Genomic DNA, 23,561 nt, shown 5'->3' on the forward strand with positions numbered 1-23,561 from the left:
CCCTCCTCAGTCAGTGGAACAGTAGAATTTAGAAACAGACTCTTCAGTAGGTGGTGCCTGAGTCACCTCAGATTATCTGGTACTTTGGGCCAAGCTGCTGAGATCACAGCCTGAAATGGATTTGAACTGGTACCTCCAGATAGTTTGAAGGCTTCCCGTACCCTGCTCCTGACCTTTCACTTTTGATAATTCCTTGTTTTTTGTGTGTGTGTGTGTGTGTGTGTGTTTGTTTGTTTTTTTTTTTTTTTGTGGTACGCGGGCCTCTCAATGCTGTGGCCTCTCCCGTTGCGGAGCACAGCCTCCGGATGCGCAGGCTCAGCGGCCATGGCTCACGGGCCCAGCCGCTCCGCGGCATGTGGGATCTTCCCAGACCGGGGCACGAACCCGCGTCCCGTGAATCGGCAGGTGGACTCTCAACCACTGCACCACCAGGGAAGCCCCCAGTTCCTTGTTTTTTAATAGTGAAATTGTGATAATATTAAGATAGAAAAAACTACCTGCACCTCTATTTTTTTATATTTCATTCCAGCCTTTGATCCTATGCATATATATCTTTCAGTTGTTCTAATTATAGTAGGCTGCACAAACACTTTATCTTGGCCTTTTCAGGGTGATCAGTTTGCCCATGATGTCACTGGTTAAGAGCTGGGATTTGAAGCCAGGACCGGGTTGTGTAAACGGCGGTTTCCTCTCATTTGTGGAATTGGGTGGAATGGGCAGTACCTATGTGTGGCCACATGGTGGTGCCAAGAATCAGAATATAGCTACCCCTACCTCCCTGGGCTGGAGACCAAACCCTAGACCCAAGTCAGCTGGGTAAAGATTTGGGGAGATTGCTAGGGACTCTAGAAAACTTGACTGATCTGGTGTGGATGGGCATAGCATTTGCCTCGTGGTGTGGTGTAACTCGCGTCTGTAGTCATGACACCGGTTGATGTAACGGCTTCTAATACAGTTTTGTCGTTAGAGGTTTTTCTTTTCTTTTGCCCCATTTTGAACTTTATTTACCGTGAATAACTTTGAGTTAAAAAAGATCAGGGCTTCCCTGGTGGCGCAGTGGTTGAGAGTCCGCCTGCCGATGCAGGGGACACGGGTTCGTGCCCCGGTCCGGGAAGATCCCACAAGCCGCGGAGCGGCTGGGCCCGTGAGCCATGGCCGCTGCGCCTGCACGTCCGGAGCCTGTGCTCCGCAACAGGAGAGGCCACAACAGTGAGAGGCTCGCGTACCGCAAAAACAAACAAACAAACAAAAGGTCAGATGGCTTCATTCATTGTGTAAATCTTACAGAGTATCTTCTAAGCCCCTGTAAGACTTAATCATCTGGGAAAATGGTATCTTCAGCACCCTGTCTCTTGAGCACTGTGGCTTCTGTGGCCAGGGGCGAGTTGGATCCTGGTTTGGAGGGTTTAGCTGTATACATGCATAGTTCTAGGAGGGGAAGGCTGTCGGTATTTTCAGATGCCGAAATGAGTAAAGCTGAGGAGGATGAATGTTGAAAAAAGCCTCTTGGATTTGAAATTTGGAGGCCCTGAGCAAGGGTGGTATCCGTGGGTGAGGGAGGAGGTGGTTATGAGAGCTAAGATAGCCGACATTAGTGAGTGCTTACCACTTGGCAGTGCTTCGCTGTATGTGGCTCTATTGGCTTAGTCCTCACAGCGCCCTAGGAGATAGGAACCTGAGCCGAGAAGGCTGAAGTCCTTTGCCCAGGATAGCAGCAAGTGGAGAAGCCGGTGGTTTGGGTCAGGAGGGAGTGGCCTGTCAGTGTGGACTGGTGCGGTGGGCTCAGAAAGCGTGGCCTCAGTGATCACTTTCTCCCATTGCTTGATGAGGACCAAGCCCACACTTTTGCAGGCCCCATTCCTTTGCTTGAAACGGCGCTGAAGGCCATGCCTCCTAGAACCACAGTCTCAGCTGCTCTGTCTCCATTTTATTGTTTTCACCGAGCCTCTTCCTCTTCCTTTTGCCTAGAGCCAATCCCTTTGCAGCGCGATCGTCCCATGTTTATCCTTCAGTTGCATCTTTGTTTGTGCTGCACATGGATTCAGGTCACACTTAGGCAAAGGCCAAATTATTGATACAGTGTAGAGCTTGATTTGCTTGTACCTTTAAAAAAAAAAAACAAAACGCAGATCATTTGATTTCTAAAAATCTGAATTTGGTAAAAATTTAGTCTAGGTTTGATCCAGAAACTAAGTATAATTATTTGAAGATTGTTCTTGTCATCAGTTTCTGGGAGTTGATTTCTTTCTCAAGAAATAAACTTGTGTTCTTTTCTTCTTCTAGGACTCTATATTTTAAAGAGAGAAGAAAAAGTTAACTCCCTTTAGGACTTTTCTTAGAGAGCATCCTGGCTTCTTTTAAATGACGAAGCTAAGACACAAATGAAGACTAATTCTGCTCCGTGCTCTGCACACACCTCTCATCCTCAGCCCCAGTGCATAATTGTCTGCATCAGTCTTAATTTACTCTGTGAGATCTGGACTCCTAACTGAGAGTATTTCATCTGCTCAGATGTGCCAATTAAGTCCACCAGATAGACCATAAAAAGGCAGATAAGAAAAGTAAAACACTGAGTATCTCAATTTAGCAAATTAGACTAATCTGTAAGGAATTCTTAGCTGTCTGAAATAGAAAACTTATTGCACTACAGAAATGCAAACTATATTAAATACCCAGCTAGGTGCCTTGAGTATATTTTTAAAAAATCAAATTGTACTCACTGTGCTTCTGTTGTAGAATTTTTTCATGGATATTGCAATAAGCGGAGAACGATCCTGAGAGTGAAATTTCACTCTATATTAGAAATGATTTAACTGTATGATGTGTGACTTTTCCCTCACAATCGCTACAGATCTTGGTGGCTCTTACAACGTAAAAATGAAAACAGAGCAATAAGGTCAGTTGTAAATTTCAAACAGCAAAGTAAGTGACTTCCTTGAAATTTTGGAGAGGGCACGTTCATTTTATTCATATATAATCTTGGGCTACTAATATTTGATAATTCCCATTAATAGGTATATTTTGCCTTTTTTGTAGGTTGGTGTAGGCATTTGAGTATAGGCGATACCTCCTTTTATTGCGTTTCGTTTTATCGTGCTTACAGATAACTGCACTTTCTACAAATCGAAGGTGTGTGACACCCTGCCTTAAGCAAGTCTATCATTGCCATTTTTCCAGTAGCGTTTGCTCACTTCATATCTCTGTGTCACATTTGTAATTCTCACAGTATTTCAAACTTTTTCATTATTATATTTGTTATGGTGATCTGTGATCAGTGATCTTTGACGTTACTGCTTTGACTCACTGAAGGCTCAGATGATGGTTAGCGTTTTTTTGGCCAACCATTTTTTAATTAAGGTATGTACATTGTTCTTTTAGATATAATGCTGTCACACACTTAATAGACTACAGTCTAGTGTAAACATAACTTTTTTTTTTTTTTTTTGCGGTACACGGGCCTCTCACTGTTGTGGCCTCTCCCGTTGCGGAGCACAGGCTCCGGACGTGCAGGTTCAGCGGCCATGGCTCACGGGCCTAGCCGCTCCGCGGCATGTGGGATCTTCCCAGACCGGGGCATGAACCCGCGTCCCCTGCATCAGCAGGTGGACTGTCAACCACTGCGCCACCAGGGAAGCCCCAACATAACTTTTATATGTGTTGAGAAACCACAAAATTCATGTGACTAGCTTTATTGCAATATTTGCTTTGTTGCGGTGGTCTGGAACCGAACCTGTGATATCTCCAAGGTATGCCTGTATATCGGTTTGTCTGGTATTAAGTGTATCTTATGTGTTTGTTCAGCCCAGATTACCTGTAGTCAAAAGAATTACTAAGCTGATTTTACTATTACTTGGAAAAGTTGGCAGGTGTCCAGTGAAGAGTGAGTTTTGACCCACTCTGCACAGTAGCGAGGTGGGGAAGGAATCATGTTATCGTACAAAAACGAAGGCCGTCTTTCCTCTCCTCAAATTTTTTTTTTTTTTTTTTTTGCGGTACGCGGGCCTCTCACTGTTGTGGCCTCTCCCGTTGCGGAGCACAGTCTCCGGACGCACAGGCTCAGCGGCCATGGCTCACAGGCCCAGCAGCTCCGCGGCATGTGGGATCTTCCCGGACCGGGGCACGAATCCGTGTCCCTTGCATCGGCAGGCGGACTCTCAACCAGTGCGCCACCAGGGAAGCCCATCTCCTCAAACTTTTAGCACTAATGTTTTTTGAGACAAATTTGAATTGAAGTTTTATAATTTGATTTGCTCTTGTGCAGTTGTTTTCATTTTTTTTTTTGTATAGCATTTCATTTTCATTGTATAGCATTTAAAGAGGTGATTATTGACCTTTTGGCTGGTGCTATGAGCAAAGGGGTGAATTTTGGAAGTTTGAAAATACTTTTTGAGAGGCAAGATTATGCAACAGTTAGGAGCACAGACTCCGGGTTAGAATCTTCACATTGGTGATCTTGAGCAGGCTGCTTTACCTGTCCCTGCCTACCTTTCTTTAATTGTGAAAAAGGGATTAAGAATAGTATCTGTCTCATAGGGTTGTAAGGATTAAATTATTTAATACATGTAAATACTTAGAACAGTGCCCAGCACACAGTGAGCATTGGTAACCATTAGTTGTTATTATTACTTAGAGTTTGTTTTCTGCCTCTAAATTTAAAAAACGTATACATAATATATATGTATATATAATTTCAAAACACAGCTTGTCCAGAGCTAGCCAGTGTTACTTAAGGAGGTAATATATGGCATAGGGGGTAGAAATCACAGGCCATGGCGTCAGAATGCCAGTCTCCCCTAATAGCTATGAGGTCTTGTATATCTCCCCATTTGTATATGGGGATCTTAGCAGTACCTTCTTCAAGGGTGATAGGAGGATTACAAAAGGTAATACATCTAAGATATTTGGCAAATGTCAGACAATCAACAAATATTAGCTTCTCTTGTTATTTGCATGCCCACTAGGTAAAACATTTACTACAAAGATTCCATCAAGCCAGTAAGAGGGTCTGTGAGAATCATGAGGAAGAGCTTATATAAGTATTGATATGTATGAAGATGTGATGTTCTTCCAAGGTAAAAAGCACTTTAACAATTGTATGTAATATGCACAGGCAACTCATTAGCTGTTATAAACTTAGTGTTGTTTGATGTTAGGCTTTTCTTACCTCTAATACATTTTTTATTAGTATGATTAAGGTCCACTTAGTGATAAAATATCTATATGACTATAAGTACATTATCAGTAATTGTTTGGGGAGAAATAAAAAATTATTTCTCCTTTGAACAAACTAGGGGTCACTAGACGTCTGCCCAGGGGGCATTCTTCCAACCTCACAGCCTGCTTATTGGTTCTGAGTGTGGATAGGTCAGGATTACACTTTGGTTCCTCACAATTTTCTCTGTTCTGAGGTCAGTGTTCCAGATGCTTCTCTTGTGCCTTATAAGGCTTAGTTTCCACATTCCTTGCTGTACTAGGTGTGTAGGACATTGTGCCTAGAGTGACCATGATAATCTTGATCTTGACTGATAGTACAGGTGCAGTAGCATGATGGCCTTCTAGACTTGGGGGCTGCACTTAACTCCTGCCTGCCCAAGATTGCGATTCCAAGTGTTTTGACATTTGTTACTATTTATTCACGTTTAACCTACAGTTAACTAAAATTTCTCAATTTTACTTTTTTTTGTGTAATCTCCTGCCCATAATTATAAGATAGTATCTGACATGTATGTAGTATTAAAAAATAGTTTCTAAAGGGTATAGTATACATATTATCTCATTTAGTCCTATAAGGACCTATTATTTGGCTCACTGTGGTCGAGGAGACAAATACAGTGGTGTTAAATGATGTTTCTAAAGTTCGGACCTCCCCTTACTAGTTATGGGCCTGCATCTGGTTTTCCCTTCTCAGTGGGTATCTTAAATCTGTGCTTTTTGCTGGGTTCTGCTCTAATGGCCGCCCCTGGAGTCTGAGGGACTATAGGAGTTAGAAAACCTCCCAGTGAATAACACACTCACCTCATTTTGTTTGGTTGCAGCTGTGACTATTATATGTATGGATTAAAGAAAAAGATGAAAGTGGGAACACTAGAAACATTATTTCCTTTCTAGTGATGTAAATATAGGGCTAGTTAAACTTCTTTTTTCCTCTGCTAGAAGATCAAGTCTTTCATAAAAAGTCGAACCTTTTGCTCAGCCTTTCCCACCTGGTCCTAGGGAGGCTTGGACCCAAACTCAGGACTCCTGATTTCTTCCAATCAGCTGGTGTGCAAAAACCAGTCTTGTTGCAAAGTGAATCCCCTGGGAACCCCCCAAAAACAGACATCAGGGCTTGAAAATAACTTACAAAATTTTTGTCATTCAACATAGTGAGCTTAACCTCCTCTCCTTTTTTTTCCTCCTTATAAAATTCTAAATTAAACACCTGGCTTTGCAGTCACCCTCTGCCAGGCCTCCTCCTTTGCAGTGGGCCCAGCCACGTTTAGGCAGTGGCTACAGCTCGGAGTAGTACTTTAAAGTCATGTATGTAGAAGGGGTAGGAATGCAGCAGGAGGCAGGCCCTAAAGGAGGTAGAACGGGGCGTTTCTTGAACCCATTTCTGAGGGACCCACTTTGACCGTTTTCAAGCCATGCTTCTCTACCCCTGGTGTCTTCCTCATCCCCAGCCCAATTCAGAACCTCATTCATTCATTCCCTGAGCATTTATTGAGCGTCTTGTGAGGTGGGCATTATACTAGTCTCTAAAGATACAAAAATGACTGAGACAGTCTCCCTCAGTCTAATGGGGGAGACAGATACGGATTTCAAAAGATGCTAACACTCTGGTAGGTGCTAGCGTTCTAGTGGAGACGTCAGGTGTGCCCAGGTGCCATGGTGTTGGGAAGGCACCTACTTGGAGGATGCGACGCCTAACTGGCCGGTCAGGGATGGCTTCTTCCAGAGGTGCTACTCGGGCAGAGCTCTGAAGGGTACACAGGTGTGTGGGGGAGAGAGGTTGGGGACAGTACGGGGCATGCACATGCACAGAGAGGAGGCTCTGAATTTCAGCACAGTGGCAGCTAGCTGTGTTTTTCTGCCCTGGCATTTTTGAACATCCTTGAAATGCTGGAAATTCTCCTTCGAAAATAAATTAACTTCTCAGGTGTATTCTAAGGGTTCCATCGACAAGGCGTGCCTGTAGGTTACAACTGAAGGACGTATGTTTCTGGTGCAGTTCAGCTGACTGTGCAGCGTTGCTAGCAGTTTGGCCCTGGGTCCACGTTGCTTCTGACAGATCATTATCGCAGTATCAGCCCCAGGTCCCACAGCCTGGGCTGATTTCTCATTCCTGCGTGAGTGTGGCGAAGCCAAGGAGCATTTGCCCTGCCTGCATCTGATTGGAATTGTAAGTTTATGTTTATTACTGGGTTCTCCTCTGAGTAGCTGCCAGTGGAGTCGGCAGCGGGCTGACTACGGCAGTCGCGTGGGGAGTTGGAAACGCTGCCAGAGAACACCAGGCCCACTTGGTTTTATGTGGCTGCAGCTGTGACTCTTACATGTGTGGCTCTTTTAAAACGAGAGGAAAGAAAACATGAAAAAGTTATTTCTTTTCCAAAAACGTAAATATTGGACTATTTACCCCCCCCCGCCCCCACTTTTAAAATCTGTCTAGCTTATTTGTCGAAAGAACAGAATTTAGACATTTCGAGGCCATTTCAGAGTTTTAAGATTTCAGATCACTGGGGTCCAGATCTTAATTTTGACTTGCCCCCAACCAGTTTTAGGTCATTCTGTAGCTATCTTTTTGTTACTGTTGCATTAAACGTGGCCATACTTCATGTCAATTTACTGTTTACAAATCTGTTATAGAACTTTTAAATTGAGATATTCCAGCAGATACCGTCTGCTGACTAGGTGTCGTTACTCATGGTGATCATGCTATTCACAGTCATTTACTGAGCCTCCATTTAATATCATAGTTTTTGTGCAAATATACGTGTTCAGGAGTTCCGTCAAGCATTTGTGGTGCATTGCGTTATCACATGCAGATTGTATTGGACTATACATTGCCTCTGTTTCTTCCTTTGTAAGTGAACATTATAGTTCACTCAGGGTTGTGTGAGGATTTCATTAAGTAGATATGATTATATATAATAACATTAATTCATTAAGCACCTGTTATATTCTAGGCTTGTGCTAAGTGCTTTCTATGTGGCACCTCATTTAATTCTCCCCTAAATCCAGTGAAGTACATGCCGCTGTTCCCCCGTCTCAGAGTCGAGGAAACTTAGATGCTAAAGAGGTTAAGTTGCTTGCTGAGGGCTAAAGTGCTAATACATGGCAGTAGAATTTGATTCTAGACCGTCTGAGTCTGAGGGTTTGGGCCTGTGCTCACTGCATGTGTCAGACCCGCTTCATTCATCCCCCTTTACACCTGCTGGCTGGACAGGTCGCTTGGCCTGCCAGGCTGTAGGACCAGCGAGTTAAGCACACTAAAGAGGGCAATTTTAGACCCTGGTAGCATCTGGGATGGGAAAGGCATCTGTTTCTCTCAGAGTTCAGGTGAATCTGGCCCTCCTCCACCCCCCATCGTGTGCCACGTGGTACTTCTTGTCAACCAGCACTTGGTGCTGCCCTGCTTCAGCGTGCGCGGGTTAGACGGTCAGGTCTCTTGGCTGTAAACCACATGAGGAATTACTGCTTTCTATACCAGGAGAATCTCTTAGCCTGAGCCACACATGCATGTGGTTTTGTAACCCTGGTACTCTCTGTCTTTAATATGTGTATATGATTCTACTGGGGCGATTTGTCTTTACAATGATACAAATACTTGTAGGCAATAATGATTTTTCCCCACCACCTTTAGTCATCTGTTAGCCAAACTGAATAAACATTTGTCTCTTTTCATCTTTCTTTACAAAGCGGAAGGCACTGGAATGCAGTCATTTCTGTAGTGGCTTATGTGGTTTCCTAGGTGCTGTGTGTTCTGTGGCGACATGATGCCTGTATGTTTTAGAAGGGAGGGAGGAGGAGGAAGCTGAAAATCTGTTGAAACAGAGTGATGCGGTGGGAAATTTAACAGCCACAAAGACTAACTGGCTAAGTCTAAGGTAATAGCTATCATTTATCAATGGAGGGTAATGTGTCGTACTCCTGTATGTAAGATATTTCACAACCTCATTGTGTCAAACTTGTTAAGCCAGGATCTTCTGTTTTTCTTTTTCTTCCTGTACAATTATTTTTGAGTAGTTGCACAATGAAGTATTCTTAAGTGGCTGTGATAGGTTTTGTGATTTTTCCACAAAATTTGTATTATCCACATATTCGCTAAAAACAATTATCTTTTAATATGCAGGTGTTTGGTTCTGAGCTCTGATGGTAAGAATGTGGGTACTGAGGACTGTCTCATTATCTGAAATTGCCTGCTTGCTAAACTTCAGATAGTGAGAAGCAGGAATTCAGATATATACATTAGGAAAACGTTTATACATCATTTGGGTTTCTAAGTTCCAATGGTAAGGGTTACCTTTATACCAGGGTTTCTCAACTTTGACACACTGATGTTTGAGACCAGATAACATTTTGTTGTGGAGGACTGTCTTGGACGTTGTAGGTTGTTCAGCAGCATCCTGGCCTCTACCTGCTAGATGCTAGTAGTGTTTCTCCCCTCCCCCTCAGCAGTTGTAACAACCAGTTATGTCTGCAGACGTCACGTTACCCTGGGGTGGGGGTGAGGGGGTTGCCCTCGGAGGATGGCCAGATTGCCCCCTGTTGAGAACCACTGCACTTACCTAAATTTGTAGATAATGTGGAACTCAGAAGAGTAGCAGAGACTATTATAGCCACTTAGAGGCATTTCATTTCATCAATTGCATGGTGATTTTAAGGAAGAAAAATACAAATAAAAGGGAGAAAGAGATCACCTTTAGAAGTTAAGCACAAAAAGGCCATTACATTTTTCCCATAAAAAGACTGTCACATATTAAACCTTATGGTTATGTGACAGCTGTTTCCTTAGACTTGGCCATACTGTCTCTTTCGTTGGCTGTTCTCTGGAAATCACCAGCACTGCTCATTTATAGGTTCTCTTAGTGCCCTGCGAAGCAGTTTCAAATCACCAACCAATTCTTCCTTACTGATCCTCAGCTAGCCCTTCCTTTCCTTACTCTGAAGAGCTGAAATTTTCAACAAGACCAGAATTTATCAGAGGACGTGCTTTAAAGGTCCTCCAGCATCTAGTGCACGGGGCTGTGTTTGGCCTCTGTGCTGATTTGGTAGTTGGTGCTGGAAAACATATCGTTCCTCCAACTGGGCAGGGTGTGCGGTATCATCCTTCCATGTTCTCCTTTACCTTCCCTCACACTTTCTCTATTACTCCTGCATAGTCAGTGGCAGAGAAATGCCTTCTTACTGTGTTGCTGTTCTCATTCCCTTCCTGTGAGCTTTTTACTTGGAAGGCATTTATCTGTGTTATTGTTTTATTTCATTTCCACATTTTGTGAAATTCAAAGTGTCAGTTGCATGCATACTGAAAAAAGCCATCCTTTTATTATGGAAGTGACTAGAATATGAGGCTGTTGACTTTTTTTCCCCACTTGTGACCCCAGTGTCCATTATAGTTATATAGGTGCAAAATTAGTCTGGCTAAATGGCTGTACCTTCCCAACAGCCTTGCTGTATTGCTAATACTTTCAGATCTTCAGACGTTTCTTTTGTTATGCATACATGGCGTCACCCTTCTGAAATATAAATGTTCATCTTATTTCGCGTCTGAAAAGCATCATGTAACTAAATTTATAACTTAGGTTTTATTTAGTGGACACATTTTTTCCTCAGTGGTATAATTATCGGTCCTTTATATTGTTGATGCCTCCCCTTAATTAAGTCATCAGTATGTGAATCTGATATATAGTAATTTTGACCAAAAATTTGCTTTATGTTCAAGATGTGCTGTTTTATGCTATGACCATCATATCTTTAGCACAGAAATAGTAATTATAAATAAAATTTATTTCTTCTTACGTTGTCATTTTGGAGCTATGACGTTTAGTATCTATAAATTTAGTTATATTGAAATTTTCACTGACTCTTTTCTAGAATTAAGTTCATATATCTTAGGAACTAGCAGAGAAATTTTCCCTTTAGGGTATGCCAGGAGAGGAGCAAGTAGTTTTGATAATGAAATGAGACCTTACAGGAATATTTCTAGAGCAGCTATAATAATTCAAATGAGAATTGAATTGAGGAGGAAGGAAAAGAGAATCAGTTGGTTTTTTTTTTTTCCTTTGAATATCAGTGTTTTGGGTAATGATGGCAGCAGAAAGCTAAAAGACTGTTCAATTTTGTCTGTTTTTTCCTGTGTATTACTTAGAACTATCTATTTTAACCTGGTTTGGAACCAAAATAATGGAAATGTGGTTTTTGTTTTCACGGTAGGAGATGGAATAAACTGCGACTGCAGGACAAAGAGAAGAGTCTGAGGCTTGAAGATGATTCTGAGGAAAGTGATGCCGAATTTGACGAAGGTTTTAAAGTGCCGGGTTTTCTGTTCAAAAAGCTTTTTAAGTATGTGCCATGTGTTCCTTCCTTTACATCTGTCATCAAGCCATTGTGTACAAATTAATATTTTAGGAGCTACATAGTACTTACCTGTGGGCCCTTAAGGTACTTGCAGCAATTTATTGCAAACACAGATACTGTCAAATGAAATTTTAGCCACATGCTGTTCATTAAAATTAGACGGTAATAAATTGACTAAAGTGCGCATCGGGTCTGTTTATAAACTGATGAATCTGTGTGGACCTGTCTCAGCAGACTAAAAGCTACATTTAAAAGCTGTCTACATCGAGTTCTTTTTTTGTTGCCGTTCTTAGCAATTTTAAGGGGCCAAACCTCTAACTTCTAAATCAGATTAAGAAGACTTGCTTATTAAAATCAATATTGGAGAGGTTTTTACTTCTATATTGAAATAAAAAACTGCGTAGAGGTTATTTTTCTGAGTGTCCTATACTGTACCTAAGGGTGTAATACTTTTGAGCTGACCAGATGTATATGTAAACATTTCCTGTAGATGTTATTCTGATACCAAAAGAGAAGATACAGGCAAACAGCTTCAGGGTTGCGTTGCTGTTTGAAACCGACTATGTTTCATATGTCAAGTGGCCCAGGGTTGCATATAACCGGATGCCCTGTGATAGATGCGTGCCTATAGCCTACAAGGTCCAGGCGAGTCTCCGTGATGAATGTAAATACTGAGCCACGTTGTCAATCTCAGTCCTCCTGGGATTTACTAAACAAGGTGCTTTAGGAAGGCTTCCTCGATGCATATAGGAAGTTAAAGCATTAAATAGCTTCTTTCTGTCTCTTGTATCATCACTTGGTAGTCGGGTGCAGGATGTAAACTTCTTTCTTTGAGATGGTTATGTTTAATCTCCTTCATAGATTCAGCTGTCAGCCATGCCCTAAACTTGTGCAAGATGTCTACTTAAAAAGAGCATGCTTTTTATATTTCCTCTCGAAGAGCTTTTATTATAGTTTTAATTTTTCTCCTGGGTTGGAGGGGACAAAGGGAGTGGTTATTTTATCCCACTAAACATAATAGGAAAGCTGAATCCTAAATCTGTGAACCGTCTTGGTTGGGTTGCCGTACTGGACAGGAGAACTGTAAAGAAGTTCAAACCTGAATCTCTGGTAATTTCTGTAGCTGTTTTATAGCCTGGGGAGGTGGCTACTGTGTTTATTGCTTCTCCCAAATGAAAATTTAACTATGGAAAGGTACATAAAGATAATATTTATTGGCAGCTCTTTTCATCGTCTCTAAAGTGATTGCTTATTAAGAAACACGCCAAATAGTATCAGTGTTAAACTAGCAAAAGGAATACCCAGATTATAGATTAAATTGGTTTCACAAAGACAGGATGCTTCTACATGAGTATTAAGTGATTTGGCAGATATCCTCAAGAATCAAGTTGAATGTGCATTTTTGTATAAATGTGGTATTTTCTAGCAAAGGAGTTTCACAGTTAATAGAACCGAACTTGGCTTCCCGGGGTATATAGGATTTAGTGTATTGACTGCTAACCCTATTGGAGTTAGCGTAAATGCACGGTTTTTTAAAAAAATTTGTCTTAATTGCACATTCCTGGAAAGTATTTTGTTGTTTTCATTTTTCATCTCTCAAAAACAGGATTTTAAATAGTTCATAAATGTTATGAAACTTCTGTTTCTTTTATTCTGCTACATGAAAAAAAAAGTAATAGGATTGGTAGAGTCTCCATTTTTCTTTCATGATTAAGTTTTAGCCAGGCCAATTTAATTTTAAGCTGTAGATCTATTTTTACTGTACTTACCGCACTCTGTGGAATTAAATTAACAGGGTATATTTGTACGCAAGGGAGTCAGCAGGTACAGTTATCTGTTTAAGTGCTGTTTTCTGCAAGATCATGGTTAACTTTTAAAATTCTGTTTTGAAAGTTTGCCCGGAAAATGTATTTGACTGTGTGATGTAGCAATCAGATGACAAAATTCAGTCTTGCAACTTTACTTTTAGCCACACTAGTAAATGCAATCTTGGGTTAATGTGACAATGCCAAGATATACCCATTATCTGTGGTTATTTTGTGACGCTTCAGTTTCATGGGGGAAGCAGAGTACAGTAATTTCTTAACTCTTACACAGTAGTTTGTAAAAATCTTTTAACTTTTCCTAAAGAGTAATTTTTATGTCTTCAAAGGTTCTGAAAACTGAATTCCGTAGCCTGCTTTCATTTAAAGTATGTAATTGTTTTACAGTGTTTATTATTAGGAACTTAAAGCAACAAAGCCTGAGTCAGTTAGTGACACTGCTGGAACCAGAACCCAGACCCCCTAACTCCTCATGCAGTGATACATGCCTACCAATCAGTGTGCTCGTGCAGCCTGAGGGCCTTCATGGAAAGAGAGAGCCGCTCTTCACCATCTTTATACAACGTCCCCAGCTGTGGTTGGGCGTTTCCATGTAGGATGTGACTTACAGGGCTGCCTGGTAGATATTTTTCCTGAAGTCATTTCTTTAGTGTTGTTCATCGTCTTATACGCACAACCATACACTGTGTGAACGCCCTTGGACATTACATCTGTAGATGAGGAAACATCTAGCACAGCGTCTCTGCCTCTCGTGAGTCACCTAGAATGCAGATGTCCTAACTCCCTCTGGGATACCATGCTGGTCACCAGTTTTTATTCCTTTCATGATTTCTCGATTGTCCCTCTCTTGATTCCTTAAGTTGATTGGCCCCAAACAGAGAGAGGGGTTGGACCTGTGTTGGGTGGAGGCAGTGTTGTATAGTGGGAAAACACTGGAATGGCCACTGGGAGATTTTGGCCCCTACTCTGCCCGGAGGAGCTGGTCTCATAATTGTTCTGTACCTCAGTAAAAGGAGGCTGATTGACTGGAATTTAGTGATTCTGAACGTACATCAGTTTTTTGGGGGAGCTTTTTGGACTACATCTTTTTCCATAGCTGAGATTAGTCCAGTGTAAGTAGTTCATGACCAACTTTTATTTTTAGATCAGGATTTTTCATTCTCAGCACAACTGACATTTTGGGCTGAATAATTCTTTGTTGTAGGGACTATTCTGTGCATTGTAGGGTGTTTAGCAGCATCTCTGGGCTCTACCCACTAGATTACATTTGCACTTTCCCAGTTGTAACAACCAAAAATGTCTCTAGGTATTGTCCAGTGTCCCCTAGGGAGCAAAATACCCTCTTTACCCCCCATTTACCCCCATCCCTGGTTGAGAACTGCTGGTCTCCAAAGTGGAATCGCTTTGGAATCAGAGGTTCTGGATTTCAGTTCTGACTTGCTCATTTTTTTTTCTAGCGGTGTGACCTTTAGCAAGTTACTTAACCTCTCTGTGCCTTCATTTCCTAACTGTAAAATGGGCTGATCCTCTTTGTGTGGGCTGGTTGTGAGGTTGTATCCAAACCTCACCTGACCAGGTGCCTCCCCAGCAGTAGGCCCCTTAAATGGTTGGTAGCTTTTATTTTCTGATTATATACCACGTGTTAAATAGAATTTGTCCTTCATCCCAAATTAAATGATCTTTTATCCATAGTAGACTTCACTGTGTTTGGATTTTAAATCCTCTCGTCCAGGGTACATATTGAGTGTGTATATTATAATTAGCAAACTTAAGCAGCAAAATACTCAAAGTTTTCCTTATATGATAGATAATAATGGCAACAGCTAGAGTCAAACTTTTGGAATTGATTTGCAGAATACTGGGGGAAAGTTAATTATGACATACTTACTAGGAGAAGAGTAAATAAACCTAGTTTGACAGGGACTGAAATCCACAATGAGATTTTAGGTAGACATATCACATACCAAAGAGTAAAAAACATCTGGGCAGTAAAACAGCAACAAAACCACCTCCTTTTAAGGTGTGCAGCTCACTAGCCTTGGTATTTTCTTTCAAAAAAAAAAAAATTCTTTAGCTTTCATTTTTTTTTTTTGCAGTACGCGGGCCTCTCACTATTGTGGCCTCTCCCGTTGCGGAGCACAGGCTCCGGACGCGCAGGCTCAGCGGCCATGGCTCACGGGCCCAGCCGCTCCGCAGCATGTGGGATCTTCCCGGACCAGGGCATGAACCTGTGTCCCCTGCATTGGCAGGCGGACTGTCAGCCACTGCGCCACCAGGGAAGCCCATCATTGTCTTTTAAGTGTTTTTTGCTCTAGATTTTTTTATGTGGCATATAATTTTCATACCATTCCATAGTGTTAAATCTTTCACTCTCAAAAATGCTTTTTGCATTATTCCCTTTTTAACTTCATTTTTAGATTATTGAATTAGACATACCATTGATGGAGAAGGGCAAATACCAACTCTTTTTTTGTTTTTAGAGGGGAATATATTATTGCTTTTTGACCTGTACTCCTTATTTAAGATTTTAATAGCTCTGACCTTTTTGTATCTATGATAAAGTCCCTGAATCAAGTTCTACTTTAAAATATTAAAAGACCTTTTGTATTGTTGAGTCTTTAAACTGTTGGGTTTTTTTTTTTTTTGCATCTGCTAGTAATATGACAGAATCATATGTACTAATTTTGTGAGCAGCCCTGTTATTCAGACTTGTTTATGGCCTTAAAATTTAATTTAATTTTTCCTATAAAAAGATAATATGATTACCAAGTGACTTTTCAACAGTGTATACTGTAAATTGTAGTGTTCTCTGTCCTGCTTTTTGAAGCTTTTCAGATGGAAAAAGTAAATGTTAATGCATCTTTTCATAGAAAAATTATTGGAACTTTGTGTAACTAAAAATATTTGCAGTTTTTTCCAGAAGGATATTGAATAAAAGATAATAAGTTTATGCTTGTTTACCAAGCTATTTCTAATGTTGAAAAAGAAATGAAATAGTCCCTAATTACCCTATCTATCAGTTTAATTAGAAATGTGTTAATGTTCTATAAAGAAAAATTTGTGATTTTTATGCCTAGGTAATCAAAAATGTATGACCTTATAAATATAATACTCATGTAAAACACACATCCGGCATGTTTCTCTGACTGGTACTAGAACCTCACTAAATGATTAATTCATGAGTACTTTCTGTTATGATCTGTATTATCCACCATTTGCCATTTTCTTTTTCTTGTTGGTGTTTGTTGTTGTAGGTACCAGCAGACAGGTGTTAGGTGGCTGTGGGAATTGCACTGCCAGCAGGCAGGAGGAATTCTGGGAGACGAAATGGGATTGGGCAAGACCATCCAGATAATTGCCTTCTTGGCAGGTCTGAGCTACAGCAAGATCAGGACTCGTGGTTCAAATTACAGGCAAGTGCTCCTCTGCAGACTGTCAGTCTGTGGAGCTCAATTAATATTTCATCAGATGTATTGCTGTGGAGGAGGGTCTTGTGAATTATTGATGACATTTCAATTACAATATTCCTTTAATTCTTTTAGTGGGGGACATCAAAGGAAAATTTTTACGAGACAATGGAGCTGTAGGGCAGGAGAAATTAAACATGTAACACTTTTAATGAATTCCAGGCATTGATGCTTCATTTTGCAGATGAGCCCCACTAGATATTTTGGGTCAATACAGTGTCTAAGGTTAGCTTCTACAAATGGATTGTTTACAAACTCAGTTATGTTAATATCAGTAGTTTACACAATATGGAATTTTAAATTAGACATAATATCTTCAGTTCCACTTATTAAATTTTACATTAAAATATTTGTTCTGGCAGGAGACCGGGTGAGCATTACAGTAAGTACAAAGTCTATTCATGGGGAAAGTTGAAGCTTTGGAGAATTTCCTTTATAATCAATTACGCGTGATAGCTTTTATAGATAGTGCTTTTTTTTCCTAATGAAGCTACGTATTTGCTCACTATGCTTTCTACTTCTTCTCCTAGTCTTTAATAACTTTATATAAATTCTAAAGCCAAAGCCCAAGTGACTGTAAAATGATACAAAAATATTTTTAGGTTGTAATCTTTATTCTCTTTAGGAATTTAAATAAACTATTAAAACTTTAATATTCTGAAAGAAGAAGCATTTAAACTACATTTGTTCTGTGTGGAAGGACTGAAATAGTTTATCTTGAAATCCAGCGAGCTTTTCCGTATTTAAGCTGTAAATTGACTTTTTTGTCAATCAGTATTGGTAAAAATAATGCTAGGTAAATTATGTGGGATCTTTAATCTTGAGCCCAGGTGATCGAAGATGTCCTTGGATTCCAACAGGCTGACCTAATGAGTACCAGCAAGATACTTACCAGGTGCTTGTGTCCTGGAAACCTCAGGCACTCACAAGATGTGATTCGGCGATCCCTTTAAAAGAGTGTCAGCGTGCCTGAAGGCAGCAACAGCAGAGAGTTACTGCCCCGCACGCTGGTTCATTGTCAGAGAAATGTTTGCGAGAGAGCCAGATACGAACCATAAACTATTGAGTAAAGAACTTTTTTTAAAATCTTCAAAGTCTATTGCTTTGCTTTTATTCCTTACTCTTTTCATTAATTTAGCAGATCCACACTTACCAGGAGCCGTACTGAAGTTTTAGAATATTTTAGAAATACTTATATAGCGTTAGGAAGGGAAAAATGTATTTGGAGATTTTTAAATACTAAATGTTCCGTTGTTATTACAAGGAAGTTGTGTTGAAGCAGAGTTTTTTCTTCAGATATTGGAATTCTGTTACATTTCATGTGAAAACATTCCATCCCAGTGGAAGAGTCAGAGTTGAAAGTGGGCATTTAGGGTTTTCTTATCTATGTATGTCATTAGTTCACCATTTAAAAAATGCTTTCTCTGTTCTAAATAAGCTCTTTGGTAGGCTTGGCTCTGCTTCTCTTGTTTTTTTTTTGTTTTGTTTTGTTTTTGTTTCTGTTAACTAGAATGCCCTAAGCTGCCCTAGTTTCTAAGACTGTCTTTCTTTCCTTAAATGATTTCTGGGATTTTCTTATCTCCCATCTCTTTTCTTCCCTTCCTGTTACCATGAAACTTGTGTGGAGTCTAATATGCTGGGCCTAGGAAACCTAAAGTCATCCCTGCAGTGTAGTTTTGGTCAAAAAATTAAAACGTGCTCTCTCGAGTGATGACAATCCTACTAGGAGTGAAGTGAGGGCTAATAATGAGCAGCAGCTGTAATCAATTAACTATCAATGCGCATCTCCTCTTTTCCATAATGAAATAGTGTGGCATGTTGGATTATAGCCCAGATCGTCCTTATTAGAATAGTATTGGTAGAAGTGGCTTCCCAGAATGCAGTTCATATCAGCCAAACAACTGAGCTCTTTATGAATAGAGGTGTACGGAGGAGCTTGGTCCCTTCCACGTGCACGTGCCAGAGCAAATTGTATGACATTTTTCTCACAATTTCTACTGTGTCCTCCTCTGAAACTAGATGAACTTGGAGTCCTCCTCTGTGTTTACGTCCTAAAGAAAGCTACCCAGATGCATAGTCAAACGAAGTTCTGCATGAGCCAGCATTGCTTCATGGGCTATGTACGTTTCCTATGAACTCTTGCAAGCTGTAGATTTTGGGGGCCCTGATTTGAGATGGTCTTAGTGTTGTAATTTTAAGGTCAACGGTCCCTGAAACCATGGAAGTCTCTGGGATACCAGGAAGGAATTTCCTGGTAAAAGAAGTTTTTAATTTTTGTTTCTTTAATGTGTTTTATATGTGTGTTTTTAAAAAAGAGGGAAAAGCATATTTACATTTACATGTGGATAATAAACATCTATACTAGTTGTTGTGTTCCCAGTTCATATTGTATACACTACGTTCTTTTCACTTGGCCATTCATATTATAATGATAGGCCCCCTGAATTTTGTGATGGAGAGGAAATAAATTATTTACCTTTCAGACTTCAGTTAATACTCTGAAGTCTTGGATATCATTTAGGAAATTCCTAGTTACAAATAAATGGCCTGAAAAAGGTAATAAACTTTCAAAGGTAAATGTTTTTACTTTGTAATTCCTGGTAAATTCAAGGCTATGAATGGCAGATTTCCATCCTGCAGGTTGAAATATTTGACCATGGAGCCGTTGGCTTGTCGTAGACTCATTAGGTAGTCAGTGATAATCAGAGATGAAAAGAATTGTAGCCAGTTTGGTAATTGATGCTAATCACTCCAGTACATTTAGCCATTTCTTACACTCATCTCACGGGATTGAGGGTTGGGGAAGAGTGGTGCAGTTGAAGTGACTGTTAATGGGTTTGATTGCCCCTTCTGTGGTTCAGGGACGATCTAGGTCTGCTCCTAGATTCCCACTCTGTGTGAAAACCTCTGTAATCTTCTAATAGAGTGGCAGAAATTGAAGGGCATAATAATGCCAGTTAGATGTTCAGCCAGAATAAAATATTGGCCTTAAATGACATTGTGGCGGTTGGCAGAGAGTGTGTTATAAAAAGAGCCCAAACACTATATAACCTCCAAAAGCATAGGTACCTATTTATGTTTATTTGAAAGTGAATTTGTTTTTAAATATTTTAGATGGGTTTTGATTGGTTGTTTCCTAATCCCTGCTAAGTGCATATTGACGATAACTCTCTTTAATTCCCCTTGGAGGATATAAAGAAGTTGGTGCATTTAATCCTTTTAGAAAGGAATATTGTCAAGGAAGGGGCCAGGGCAGAGTCATGCTCTCCCCAGGGAGTTTGAAGGGGCTCTTGCATGGGCCCTGCCCTTGGGGAGGAGCAGAGCACGGCTTGGGAATTCTTCAGGAAGTGTCAGCACCTGGCTTCTTGCAATCTGAGCCCATGCTGTGGAGCAGAGGGGGCAGGGGCAGTGACTGTAGCTGGAGGTTGGGAGGATTTAGAGTGGGTGGAGGCATTTCGTTATGTTGCAGTATTATAAGGGTAAGCCTCATTTAGGCTGTGGCTTGTTTTTCTACTAGACCACAAGGTATTTTTCAGTTGTGCAGATTATTTTTAATATTTCAAGTACTGTGTGATTTACTCTAGTTTACAAAAAATTTTAAGTTCAGGAATCATTTATTGAACCGTAACAAGAAAATAAAAATCACTCAGGATCCCCTAACTCAGAAATAATCTCTTTTAACGTTTCAATACAATTTATTCCACCCTTTAAAAAAAGTTTTCATTTAATAAAGCCAGTATTTATTCATTACCTCCTGTGGTCTAGACATTGAGATCGTTTGAAGAAGAGGCTGTCCCTGTACCCTGAAGGACCTTAGGAAGGATCTAGCAGACAATTACAGTAAGGGTGATATGCGTTATGACAGGGTTAATGTGGGGTCCTAACGAGTGTGGATGCACCAGGGAAGGGTCCTTGACCTACCTGGAGAGAAAGGGACGGGAAGGGAAGAAACTGCGGGCTGATGGACAGGTGGCTAGGAGAAGAGGGCAAGAAGGGACAAGGTGAAGGCTGAGAGGTCAGGGGAGTATGCACTTTGTAGGAACTGAAGGCGGTGCTGGTGGGGGAGTGCTGAACCACCGGGCCAGTGTCGGGGTAGGGGCCCTGAGAGAGGAGAGGCTGAAGAGGTGGGCCGAGGTCAGATCCTCCTGGTCTCATATGCCAGGGTGAGGTGTTTGGACTGTTTCGAGAGCAGGGGACAAACAGGAAAAGGCTCTTAAGCAAAGGGATGAGGTGTTCAGATTTTGCTTTCTTGAAATGATCGTCCTGGAAAGTGCAGTAACCCAGGTAAGAGATGACAGTGGCCAGAAGTGGAGTGTTAACAGTGTAGATGGAGAGACAGGGTAACTTTGAGAGGGATTTAGGAGGTAGATGTGACGTGAACTCAGTACAGGTTGGATACAGTGGAGAACAGGAGAGGGGCAGAGGCCCGGATTTCCAACTGGGGTACCTGGAGAATGGGTGACAGTTCTTTCCATTGGATTAGGAAACACGGTAGGAGGGCCAGGTGGGGAGAGGATGACGTGTGGTGCCGTGGGGACATCTGAGTGGAGAGGTCAGCCGGCAGTTGGACATCCAGGCATGTGGTACTTTGGAGTTCAGGAAGGAGATTGGGGTTGGAGACCTAGATGTGCATCATCAGTGCAGAGACAGTAATTGAGACTGGGAGTTAATGAGATGGCATGGGGAAAGTGTGTGCAGTGGATCTAGCTTCAGATATGCAGTATCCTCATTGGGCAGAAAAAGGTAGGGGGCGGAGAATGACAGTTTAAAAGGTGCCAGTGACTCTGCTCCAGGATGAGTGAGAAGGTAGGCTCCAGTTTCCTCTGTCAGTCTTGGCTCCCAGTTGCCTCTGGTGGCATGAGCTGAGCGTGAGTCTAGTGTTGAAGAGATTCCCATAGTTAGTTTGACTTTGCTTAGTTTCCATTTCATGGATACCCATCTCCCAGCAGGACTGAGGATGAAGCAACTCTAGTAGTAGGAACATTGATGTAGCGGGGGTATGGGCTCAGACAAGAAAAGGGACACCTGTTCCGTGGTAACCGGAGGGAAGGAAGGCAGGATGGTACTGATTCAGTCAGGTGCCTACGGTGTACAGTGGATCAGGATATTTTGACTTCAGGTAAAAAAATCTTGGCCTCAAATTGGGTTAAATGTTCACATACCTACAGAGGGGGTAGGCTGTACACACAGCATGATCAGAAGCAGCCCAGGGATGTCATCAGGGGCCCGGGTTCTCCTGATGCCAATTCTTCTTGTGGTCATAAGATCTCCTTGCACTGTATGTCCTTGTTCACATGCAGCAGGAGAGACCAAGAGAGGAAGCTCTCCCCGACCTAGAGTGTAAATCCTTCCTTAACCGTGAGCAAGCCAGTCTTCCCACGCCCCTCAGTGGACAGGTGATTGTCGCCAGGGGAACACTGTGTGCTGACAGACAAGCTATGATTCTGGCTTCTCCCCTCTTCGCCATAGCCAGACAGTGATCAGAGTCCCATCGAGTACACGTCTGGGAAGGAAGAGGGGATACCTGCACAAAATTGTGGTTCTGTTTGGAAGGAGAGAGGGGAGATGTGGATGTTGAGAGAGGGGGCCGTGACCAGTTTACTGGCTACCTATGTGTAAGTGAATTGGGGTGATTCCATAAGTAATTTGGTTTTTTAAAAGACTTATGAGCATCTTCCAGATTTTAAATATTTTTCAAAGACGATTTTAATGGTTATATTATATTCCATCTTATTTAACAAACCCTAATAGTATTTACTGTATTCTGTTCTAAGCACTTTATAGATGTTGATTTAATCTTCATATAAATGGTATGATCACTACTGTTATTATTTTAAGATGAAAAGCTGAGGTTCCGTTAGTGTGTGCAGAGCTGGGATTCAGACCCAGGCAGTGCTCCTAACCACCAGCCTGTAGTGCTGTAGTAAAGGTGGTTTATTCAGCCCTTCTCTTATTTACAGACGTTCAGGCAGCGCCCACTTTTTCCACAGTATAAATAATGCTACAGTATGTGTCGCAGTACACAAATGTTTGTCTTGGGATCGCTTGGTCAACATGCGACTCTTGTTAAAGCTCTTGCCACGTAGTGCTCAGCTGCTTTACACAAGAACTGAGCGGCTTGCCTTCCGTTGGCCTGGGCTTTCTGGAAGAAATGCTCACCCACTTGTTTTTTATCACGTGGAGAAGAGAGCAGCACCATGTAGTGGAAGAGCAGGCTGCAGCGATCAGAAGACCGACTTGAGGCCTTGCTCCATCTCCTGGTAACCAGGGGGCCTCGGGCACAGCAGCCTTCAGCGGCCCCGAACACCGCAGGATTTCTGTCCTGCTTGCTTCCCGAGGCTGTGAGATTGATTGAAATCTTGTGGGTGAGAACTCTTGGTAGACTATAAAGCTTCAGACCAATTGAAGACACTCTTACGTTCACTTAGGTTAAGATATACTGTACAATGCCTTCACTAATCTGGAAGGAGAGAGAAAAGTATTTTTGTTAGGTAATGTTTGTTTGATTTTTTTACTTTACTATAGACATTATCTTTTGATGTGTAGTAGCTGGTGTCTCCTCTTAATACCTGCACTCACTAACTGATGAATGGGGTTGTAGGGATTTCACTTGGTGGGTTTTATCCTCAATAGCTTTTTCTTTAAAGAAAATATCAGTAAATTTCCAAAGCTAGGATTTTCTTTTTTGAGCTGTTAAGGTTTTGTTTGTTCTTTT

The 23,561-nt window shown here is 41.4% G+C and overlaps 1 protein-coding gene across 3 annotated transcripts in view; it reads left to right on the plus strand.

Moving 5' to 3' along the window:
- Positions 1–23,561, plus strand: part of ERCC6 (ERCC excision repair 6, chromatin remodeling factor) — a 75,479-nt gene that overhangs the window by 19,778 nt on the left and 32,140 nt on the right. For all 3 annotated transcript variants that reach the window (XM_030847654.2, XM_060286249.1, XM_060286248.1), the window contains exons 6-7: positions 11,413–11,541; positions 16,634–16,792. In XM_030847654.2, coding sequence (XP_030703514.1) covers positions 11,413–11,541; positions 16,634–16,792 — 288 coding nt within the window. The remainder of the gene's footprint in view (positions 1–11,412; positions 11,542–16,633; positions 16,793–23,561) is intronic.

This window comes from Globicephala melas, chromosome 16 (genome assembly GCF_963455315.2).
Source record: "Globicephala melas chromosome 16, mGloMel1.2, whole genome shotgun sequence".
In the NCBI taxonomy this organism is placed as follows: domain Eukaryota; kingdom Metazoa; phylum Chordata; class Mammalia; order Artiodactyla; family Delphinidae; genus Globicephala; species Globicephala melas.